This window comes from Hibiscus syriacus, unplaced genomic scaffold (genome assembly GCF_006381635.1).
Source record: "Hibiscus syriacus cultivar Baekdansim isolate YM2019G1 unplaced genomic scaffold, ASM638163v2 tig00006753_pilon, whole genome shotgun sequence".
NCBI lineage: Eukaryota > Viridiplantae > Streptophyta > Magnoliopsida > Malvales > Malvaceae > Hibiscus > Hibiscus syriacus.
In genome coordinates this window covers 809,920-820,898 of record NW_024062111.1, presented here as the reverse complement: position 1 = coordinate 820,898, position 10,979 = coordinate 809,920, and the positions used below count along the sequence as shown (strand labels likewise).

The following is a 10,979-nucleotide window of genomic DNA, read 5'->3' as shown; positions in this document are numbered from 1 at the left end:
ATATTAAAACTTAAACTCGAAAAGGCTCGAACTCAAAAAAAAAATTAGAAGTTCAATTGAAGCCTAAAATTTGAGCTCAATTGAAGCGAAAGAATAGTTCGCTCTGTGCTCATCAAAAAGCTTCATGATTTTGAATGTCAAATTACCTCTATTATTTATAGAAGTAAGTTGTGATGCTCTTCTATGTTTCTTAGCCATGTGAGATTGTTTTGTTCTCATATTTTACTCTTTAAACTTTTGGGATGTTCTTCTATGTTTCTTAGCCATGTAAGATTGTTTAAAAAAAAACAAATGACATCATTTGTTATGATTTTTTTAAGCCTCAATTTTATTTTTTTGATTATAGTTATATAATTATATTTATTATTTAATATGTTATACCTTAAATATTATGTTGTAGTTGATTTGAATCATTTTGTTTCACTTGATTTTATGGTTTTTAATTTATATATGTTATGACTTGTGATATTTTTATACCTTTTAATATTGTAAACTTAAAAAAATATTACATATATATTAATATTGCTTTGAATATTATGTAAAATTAAAAAAAATATTATTTTATATAAAATCCGGTTCAATCACGGTTGAACTTGATTGAACTAGTGAACCAGTACCTTCACCAGTTCAATGTCCGATCCGATTTTAAAAACATTGAGGTAGATAGACTGAATAGGAAGTAAAGTAATTAGCGTTCTGACTTAAAAGATTAGTTATTTTAAACATTAAATATAATTAGATAACAAGTAGAGTCACAAAAATTATATTTAAAAATGGTAATTATTCTTTATAAAGTAAGTTGTATTTTTCTATTGCCTACTTTTTAGTCTGAATAGTTATTTTAAATGGACGATTGAGTTAGTTTAATTAATTAAGTATTTATTATTTTGAAAAGAGTTAAATATCATATCTTATTAAAGTTTTTTAATAATAAATTCAATTGATATAATTATTTAATAATTTATAGTAACTTTTAAATTAAATTAACGTCTAATTAACTCATGATTACATATTATATTCGTCCGATTCAATTAGTTCAATTTTTATATATCAACAATTGAACAAGTTAATTAAACCATGAAAAGCAAATGGATTTTATTGTTATAATTAAAATACTTGAACTGAATTTCTTTTTAAGCAAAAAAAAAATAAAATAGACGGATAATTTTATTTTTTTTAAAAATATTTATTAAATAAGAATGGTATTATAAAATAAATATTATATAATTAATTAATTAATTTCATTTTCAAATATTTATTTTAATAATTAGATTAATTTAATAAAACAATACATGTAAGTTATTAATCGGAAAAAAACCTTATTCAATGTAGAGTTTTAGAATCGATAATTTAATAGAATAAACTTAAAAAACCGAATAAACTAACTAAATAAACCGAAAAAATAACTAAAATTGATTTGGAATTGGTTAATTAAACTCTTTGTTCAATCTTAAGCTTTTCTTAGTATAAAGGATGAAAATAAAAAATACTAATAAAATAATTAAAATTTAACTATTCAAAAAATAAATAAATTTAAAATAATAAAATAATTATAAATTGTAAGCATTTGATTAATAAATTTTTTATAGACCCCTTATGTGATTTCAGTAATTAAAAAAAGTATTATTCTTTCTTGAAGTTTTAAGTTCGACCAGTTGCATTTGTAGAGTGAGTTTGTGTTATTTATGATTAATAAAATTTATAAACAAATACTACCACATAATCCTATACTATTTGAAAAAAATAACAAAATAGGAAAAAAAATCAGCTTAGTTTTTAATTGGATTCGTTGTTGTTAGAGCATATCTATCCAAAGCTAAATCATTTTGGGTTAAAAAAGACCATATTTTTTAATGGGCTGAGGCCATTAATATCGAAATCGAGATTTTATCATCGACTTTTCTGCGTTGAACACGATTTCATCCGTTCCCAATTTGGGCAAGTTTTAAGAATCGTGAACTGACTGAAGAAACAGATACACCAATTCAGTGTAAAAGCTAACTCAAATGGGCTCTTAATCAGTTATTTTCTTTTTTCCAGGTAATAATTTCCTTACACCCAGCTTTAGTTCCAATTTCAATTTTAAATAAAAAAATTTACTGTAAAATTGGTTTTTTTTTATTGATTCTATCTCTTGTTTTTACAGTGATTAATTGGATAAGTGGAACAATGGCTGCTAGTTTTTGACATTGGCAGAAGCTGAGTAAATTAACTATTTTTTTTCTGGGATTTATTTACAGTTTTCTTTTCAGGTAATTTTCTCCTCCTTTTACCTTTTCTCTCTCTTTTATTTTGGGTTTAAACTGTTTTTGGTTACTGTCTTGTTTTTAATTTCATTTTCTTTGACGTTTCTTAGTCTTTCATTGTGTAGAAGGATTCTATTTTTATCCAGGGATAATTTTTTCCCTTTTCTGTTATCATTGTTCTTTAAGCTTTATTTTATGTTGGGTATGTTCTGTTTTAACTTATGATTTGAATTTAATTATTTAGTGCAAATGAAAAAAAAATATTTTTGAGTAATTATTTAGCGCAAAGTAATATTTTCTATCACAATTACGGCGCATAATTTTCATTTTGTCATTCAGTTGCAAGCTGTTGAGCAAAAGAGTGTTTATTGCAGTTCATCACTATGTTGCTCAAGACTTGGGTTAGTATTAGATATGAATATGTTTCTGACACTGGCATGTTCAATTTTTCTCTGTCCGACATGAGTATCAGACATGATTACTTCAAGAAAATTTTAGATTAGGAAACAACATAGGTTTCGTATCTCTTGTTCGAATAGGGAAGAATTGGAGGATTGAATTTTGGAAAGAAAAGAGAATTGAAATACATGGTTGGAGAGTGTTGCTTTCTATGAAGTGCTAACTTATGATCATCATATATTCAATTGTATATTTTGCAGTGTCCATCCATTGGATGGACTTTTTTCTGGTTTTCTATTTTATTGCTTTCAAGTATTCAGTCTTTATGTGTTCCGTTCGTCTTTTCTGTTTCCATTTCATTGTACATTTTGCCTTTTCCATCTGTTGAATGGTGCGAGTCTTCCAGGTTTTCCATTTCATTGCTTTCAAGTGTCCGGTCTTCTAATGTTTTGTTTGTGTTTTCTGTTTCTGTTTCCGTTTCATGTTACATTTTTATTTGTCCATCCATTGAGTGGAGTGAGTTTCGTGTTTTCCATTCAATTGCTTTCAAGTATCTGGTCTTTATAAGTTCTGTTTCTGTTTTATGGGAGTCAAAAGTTAGGTGTACAATTGATTATTTTCCAATTAAGATTCTGGTTTCAAATTTCGGCGAATAAAAGATTTTTCATGTACAAAATTGTTTTACATTTGGTATCGGACTTCTATGCGAAAGGGAAACGATGTTCTCATCCATGATAGGACTGAATTATAGTGAGAACAAAACAATGATGATTGATATACTTAGGAATAGGATGTCTTTGTTTCCTATCACCTCGAATAATAAATCTAAGATAGTGAAAATTCTTAAAGCTTTCCCTTTCTTCAGGTACAAAGACTAGCATCAAGGGTGAGATAGAAGAAGGTTGCACTTGTTTTTTGCTCAAAATGACAATGAAACCATCGAGTAACATTTGGATTCAACGCCAACAGTGTCCCTGTGGAGATTGGAAGTGTTATGTTAAGTATGAAGGAGATGATCAGGCATCGGTAATCTCTCAGCGTATAAAAAACGAGACAACATCAACACCATCATCATTGGAAGCTGTCTTTATTCCATATGTTGGTCAAATATTCAAAACCGATGATGATGCTTTCGAGTACTATAGCAATTTTGCACGGAAGAATGGATTTTCAATAAGGAAAGCACGGTCCACAGAAAGCCAGAATTTAGGGATCTACCGACGAGATTTCGTCTGTTATCGATCTGGGTTTAATCAACCTAGGAAAAAGGCCAATGTGGAGCATCCGAGAGATCGGAAATCAGTGCGATGTGGATGCGATGCAAAATTGTATTTGATGAAAGAAATCGTCAATGGTGTTACCCAATGGTACATTTCACAATTCAGTAATGTCCACAACCATGAATTGTTGGAAGATGACCAAGTACGTTTGCTTCCGGCATATCGGAAAATCCAGGAAGCAGATCAGGAAAGAATTCTTTTACTCTCCAAAGCTGGGTTTCCCGTCAACCGCATTGTAAAGGTGTTGGAATTAGAAAAGGGAGTTCAACCCGGACAATTGCCCTTTATCGAGAAGGATGTTCGGAATTTTGTACGGACTTGTAAAAAGACCATTCAAGAAAATGATGCTCTGCTTACTGAGAAGCGAGAAAATGATACGATGGAACTTCTCGAGGCCTGCAAGGCTATGGAAGAGAGGGATGCCGATTTTGTTTACGATTATACTACAGATGAGAATAATAAGGTTGAAAATATTTCCTGGTCTTATGCAGATTCAGTTCGTGCATATACAGTATTTGGCGATGTGGTTACCTTTGACACCACTTACCGTTCTATCACATACGGATTGCTTCTCGGAGTATGGTTTGGTATAGATAATCATGGAAAGCCAGTTTTCTTAGGATCTGTTTTACTGCAAGATGAAAGTTCGAATTCTTTCTCTTGGGCTTTACAGGTTTGTCAAAGCTAATTAATTGTTATCGATCTGTAATTGTCTTATCATCTATTTATGTTTTCTCTTCTTTTGAACAGACTTTTCTTCGTTTTATGAGAGGTAGATGTCCACAAACAATTTTAACAGATTTTGATTCAAACCTAAGAGATGCTATTGCAAGGGAATTGCCGAATACGAAACATGTTATATGTTCATGGCATGTTCTTTCAAAATTATCGAGTTGGTTCTCTCTGCCACTCGGATCACAGTATGAAGAATTCAGAGCCGAGTTTGATGTGTTGTGTCACTTAGAAGGCATGGAAGAGTTTGAGCAGCAGTGGAATCATTTTGTTGCTCGGTTCGGACTTGCCTCAGATAAGCACATAGCTTTGTTATTTTCGTACCGATCATCGTGGCCACTTTCTCACATCCGAGGTCACTTTCTTGCTCGTTCAATGACGGATGAGTTTTATCAGTCTATGGATGCATTTTTGAAACGGATCTTGAGTGGACCAACATGCTTACAATTATTCTTCAAGCAGGTTGGTTTGGAATGTAAGAAAATATTTTCCCTGTTTATTAAATCTCGTATGTTTCGAACTACTTTTTAAATATTTGCTTTTGGCAGGTCGGGGTCGCCGCTGATTTAAGAAACCAAAGCCGAGAATGGTTGCAATACATGCATATCAAGACGTGCTTACCAATTGAAGAAAACGCAAGAAGTGTTCTTACACCCTATGCATTCAATGCATTACAGCATGAGATCGTGCTGTCGATGCAGTATGCAACAACCGAAATGGCAAATGGATCGTATCTTGTGCGACACTACAAGAAAATGGATAGCGAATATTTTGTGATTTGGATATCACAAGATGAGCAAATTCATTGCTCATGTAAGGAATTCGAACATTCTGGAATTTTGTGCAGGCATTGTCTCAGAGTACTTACAATGAAAAACTATTTTGAAATTCCGGAAAAATATGTCCTGTTCCGATGGCGACTGGAGAGTTCGTTGGTTCCTATGGAAGATGGGAATGGCCAATGTAACAGTGATGAGTGTGCTCAAGCCTTCCATTCTTTAGCTGCAACTCTGTTGACTGAATCGCTGTTTACGAAGGAACGTTTCAATCACGTTCATCAGGAACTTGCGAGACTCCTCGATCATGTCAGAGACATGCCGCTCTCAAACGATTTTACTTCAAATACGGCGGTTAACAACATCAGTGAAACATAGGTTTCCTGACGATAATAGATTGACCACTGAAGCTTTCTTATCGAACATTTCCGGGCGATACATGTGGAAAATCGAGTCACCTGCGAAGCTTGCTCGCTCTAAAGATTGCCAGAAATTGGGAGGATGAAATTACGGGCCATGAATGCTTTTGATAGATATTGGACGTCAAAACAAAGTAGAGACTTCTTTTTAACAGATATAAATATGTATTTGATATCTCATTTGGAAGTTTTAATGGCCAACCGAAAGTGTAATATGAAGCTTAAAGTTAATTGAATAATGATTTAATCTTTTAAAATAATAAAATAGAAGTTTAATATTTTCATATGTTCTAATAAAAAGTTACTTTTTCAAAATAGTAACACAAGGTAATATTTCCTTTTGAATAAACATGATTACAAGTACGACTAGTATCTGTGTTTGATGAATAAATTTCTCCCCTACTCAAAATAGCGTGCTTAGAAAAAAAATAATATTTTCCTTACTATTGGGATCGTACTTTGGATTCACATAATAATTATTTCAAATATGTTTAAATAAAATATTTAATGAATAAAATATTATTAAAAAAAATATCTTATTTAAAGGATGAATCTACGTCACACATAGAGGTGCACAAAAAATTCGAATATCCGATTTTGTGCAAAAAATATCCGAAACCGGATTTGGGGAAAACCGGTTTTTTTTAACCGGATAGGATTTTTTAACCGGTTATTTTAACCGGTTTTGGAAAAAAAACCTAGACCGGTTTTTTTACCGGATAAAAAACCGGTTTGAAAAAAACCGGTTTTTATCCGGAAAAAAAACCGGTATGGGTTTAAAAAACTAGTTGTTAATATAGCCGTTGGGGGGGTTTTGTGACCGTTTTTTCTTAAAAAATTACCATTTTACCACCCTAAACATGTATAAATAGGTTGGAGATGTATTTGGTTGATTACAACTTTCTCAAACGTTATTACACAACACCTAAACATCTCTCAAATCTTTTTTTTGTAATTTTTTGTTCATCATGAGTAACACGGCTGAATCTTCCGTCCGGGGAAACCTTGAAGTCGTGAGAGTGGTCGAACACACTCGAAACAAAGATATTTGGGATCACTACGATTTATGTGAGATGTATTGAGTTAATCGATTGACTGAATCGGCCAAGAGGGGGTGAATTGGCCATAAAAATTTTGGTGGAAGCTTTTGCAGAAAATTGAAAGAAATTGCACAGAGATTTAGAGTGGTTCGACTTTATCAACCAAAGTCTACGTCCACTACCTTAGCTATCAACACTAAGGATTTTTCAACAAATTCACTAATTTGTTCATTCTTTTGAGGCCAAAGAGATAACCTTACAACTCCCTCAAGAATATACCCCAATTCTTGATAACACTCTTTTCTCAAAGAGAAATACAAATTTGCAAACTTACAAGAAAAACCTCACAAGGCAAATGTGTTTGCACAATTCTAGAACAAAGAAAGAACACTCAAGAATAAATACAATTGAGCACAATAAGTGTTCTGAAAGCAAAATGAATATTGAATGAAAAATAGGCTTGAAATGCTCAAACTTGAGGTTTGATGCTTTCTCTTTGATTCTCTCTTGATTCTAATTGCTTGATGTTTCTTGTTGTTGATCAATGGCTTCTAAACTTGTTTAAATACTCCTTGAATCAATTCTGAACGTTGGTGATAATTAGTGGAGTCAATAGAGCCGTTATTGTGTGAAAATAATTAATTTTCTGGGTGGGAGCGTCTCATGCATCGATGCATGATCAAGGATGCATCGGTGCATCAGTGTAAAATTCAAATATTTTGACCGTTGGGACACTTAGTGCATCGGTGCACTAAGGATGCATCGATGCATAAAATGCATTCGATGTTTGAAAATATTCCGAGTGCATCGATGCATGGAGAGTGCATCGGTGCATGAAATGCATTCGATGTTCAATTAAATCATAGGTGCATCGATGCATGGTTTGATGCATTGGTGCATCACCTTGAATAATTGTTTTAAGGCTTGATTTTGGTTCAAAATACTTTGTGAAAATTGTTTCAAAAATAGTTTAAGTACAAATCACAATTTTACACATTTAGTAAGGATTAAAATTGATCTTCAAAGACTTGGAGTAATAATTTGATATTCGATAAATTGAATCGAATATAAATTGTAAAATCATTTGTAAAAATCTTAAATTCATTTAACTTAATTTGTTATATCGAAATATCAAAATGTTTTTTAACAATCTCACCCTTTTTGATATAACAAAATACTTGGGAAATTTTAAGATTTAGAAAATTATTTTTGAAATCAGCTTTTGAGAAATTACTCCCCCTTACTATGACACACATCTTCTCCCCCTTTTTGTTAAATAAAAAAGACTCTATAAAACGTTTTAAACAAGAATGTTTTGAAAAACTTAAGCCAATTGATTTATTAATTATAAGCTGCTAAGATCACAATCAAAAGAGAGGTTAGCCATTAGTTCCATAAATCAATATTCATAATAAAATGTGAAATGGCATAATTGGTCATATATCTAATGATGCAAAAATAAATAAAGTTCAAACCAAATATATTAAAATAAGTTTAAACGTCCAAGCATCCAAAACAAAAAAATATCCAAACAAACATAAACATCCAAATCAAAATGTTTAACAATCCATGTATTTAAAGTTCAAAACCAAACATGAGTAAACAGAGTTCAACCATCCATAGCGGGATCGGGAGGAGGATGAGGATATTGAGCTCGCATCTCGAGAGAAAGACCATCTAAACGCTCGTTCATCTCTCATTGTTGAGTTCCCAAGGACGTAAGGTGGGACTCAATGAAATAAAATCGAGACTCCATGGATGTCGTATGCAAGGAAAAAGACTCCATAAAAGATAGAAAATATGATGGCACAGGGTCTTCTCTTGTCGAGCGGGTTCCGTAGCCGGAGGAGCATCGTAGGGAACTTCCTCATCAATGTCTCGCATGAGCTTCTGAAGTTCCGGATCGTTGTCCGTATCTTGTGCTGGAGGAGGAACGCGAGAAGAGCTAGGAGCAGCTCGTGAAGAACTAGCTCCCGGGGTTTGCTTACCGGGTCGAAAAGACCATAATATGGGATCCTCATCCAATTTCCAATCTGATTTCTTTAAGGATGTGATATTGATTGGGTTTTGGAGCGGAATAGGATTGTCGAGGGAGACATCTAGGCCGAGTTTGATAAACAAATTGCTTAGCAGACAACCATAAGGTAGGGTTTCTACATGCTTTGAAGGAATGATGTTTATGATATCGACAAGCGCGCTAAAGATAATATGTGGAAAATTAATTTTCTTTTTGTTCTTTATACAGTGCATCCACCATAAGTCTCTAGTACGTAGTGTGGAGTACCGACCTGTGGATGGTCTAAACCACCAAGAGATCATTAAGTGAAGAAATCGATCGTGGTGAGACCTAAGGGTACTGCCACTAGCATTATGGAGATATGGATATTCCACATCTTCCTTCTCATTATACAAACCATCATCATCTAAACCAAATTGTGTTTCTATAGCTTGGGAGTCAATAGTAACATATCGTCCTAATAGATAGGATCTAATCGCTATAGTACCACACTGAGTTGTGTTCTGAATACACACCGCATTGGAAAAAAAATGCGGATAAGTTGGTGAAAGACAATGGGTTGGAGAGAAAATAGTTTATCAAATTTCCATCTTCTAAGAATAGGGAGGTATTCAAAGTCAAGTTTTATCATAGCTTGTAGTGAATGAATACGCTCTTCCCTAATACGATAGGATTGGAAGGAGTTCATGTACCTAGAGTACAATTCATCCCTACGGTTTTCAAGCATGTTAAAACAAGTACTAATAGGGGATGAAGGAATATTGGATGGATTTTGGGGTCTAGGAGCGGGAGGACGGTTTTGGTGAGACCGACTCGAGGATGACCTAGGGCGTTTGGGATTAGACATGGTTAGGGAAATTGGAAAGGAATATCACCTGCAATTTTTAAAACACATGTATGCACAAAAATCAATCCCAAAACTCAAATGAGTCCTCAATAATTCAAGGTTCTAACATAATCCTAATGGGCAAAGTTTTGAAAACTATTTTAAAATAAATCATAATATGTATAGTTTTCATGAAAACAACACAATTGAATCAAAAACTATCACTAATTTTAATTTTTTTAATTCGAAATTTTAAAAAAATGAGAAATTGTGTGTTTTTGATGAAATTGATTGTTAAAACTAATTTAGAATCATCATATAACCAATGCCCGATAATAATTTCAAACTAGAACTAATCTAAACTAGTCTTAAGTTCAAAAATTAATAAAATAGAGTTTTTGTAAAAATACCTTGAAAATTTTGGATTGAGGGGAATGAGGAGTTGTTTTGTGCGATTTAATGATTGTAGCATGTTTATAGGATGAAAATCTTGAAGATTCGATGATTTCCCGAAGATTTTGAGCAAAAATATAGATTTAAGGGAGAGAGGGGTCGAACGGTTGGTTTGGAGAGTTTTGGGGTTTTAGAAAAATGAAGAAGATGAAGCAATTTAACCTAAAACCCGACAGATGCATCGGTGCATGGTCTTATGCATCGATGCATATTCAAGGCATGCATCGGTGCATCATGCGGATGCATCGATGCACATTCAAAGGGATGCATCGATGCATTGTTAAATGCATCGGTGCATGAAGCACAAAAATATCAAAAATCCGTTTTAAACACTTAAAATGCTAAATAATTTGGCTCTAATGGTATTGGCAACTCATATATCATAAATTAATTATGTTCAATCAATCAAATTAATCTTCAACTTTATTTGAACATAAAATTAATTTTCACTAAGAATCACAAACTCCCCCTAACTAATAGCAAGAATGCAATCAAAAATTATTATTATAAGCATTTTTCATTTATTCTTAAAAGTGCTAAAAATTATTTTAAACACTAAGTGAAGATAGGTTGGCTAAACCTAATTCTCTCCTAAGTGTCCAAAATCTTTCTTTGTCTAAAGGTTTTGTAAAGATATCCGCATGCAAAGTATCAACAAATTCTAGAACTACATCTTCCTTAGTGACATGGTCTCTAATGAAGTGATGTCTTATTTCAATGTGCTTAGTTCTAGAGTGTTGGATGGGATTTTTAGTGAGACAAATAGCACTAGTATTGTCACACTTGATAGG

At 32.6% G+C, this 10,979-nt stretch overlaps 1 protein-coding gene across 1 annotated transcript; it reads left to right on the top strand.

Annotated features, from left to right (window-relative positions):
* The first annotated feature begins 1,946 nt into the window (after window positions 1–1,946).
* Window positions 1,947–5,994, top strand: LOC120201046 (putative protein FAR1-RELATED SEQUENCE 10). The gene is made up of 5 exons (XM_039201737.1): window positions 1,947–2,040; window positions 2,147–2,252; window positions 3,511–4,598; window positions 4,676–5,119; window positions 5,206–5,994. Exons 3-5 carry the CDS (start codon window positions 3,570–3,572, stop codon window positions 5,809–5,811), a joined length of 2,079 nt encoding a protein of 692 aa, XP_039057668.1. The 5' UTR covers window positions 1,947–2,040; window positions 2,147–2,252; window positions 3,511–3,569; the 3' UTR covers window positions 5,812–5,994.
* The last annotated feature ends 4,985 nt before the right edge of the window (window positions 5,995–10,979 follow it).

Coding starts and splice junctions, on each gene's coding strand:
- LOC120201046 (XM_039201737.1), top strand. CDS start 3,570: ATGACAATGAAACCATCGAGTAACATTTGGATTCAACGCCAACAGTGT. Junction 4,599..4,675: donor CTTTCTCTTGGGCTTTACAG/GTTTGTCAAAGC, acceptor TCTTTTGAACAG/ACTTTTCTTCGTTTTATGAG. Junction 5,120..5,205: donor TACAATTATTCTTCAAGCAG/GTTGGTTTGGAA, acceptor TGCTTTTGGCAG/GTCGGGGTCGCCGCTGATTT.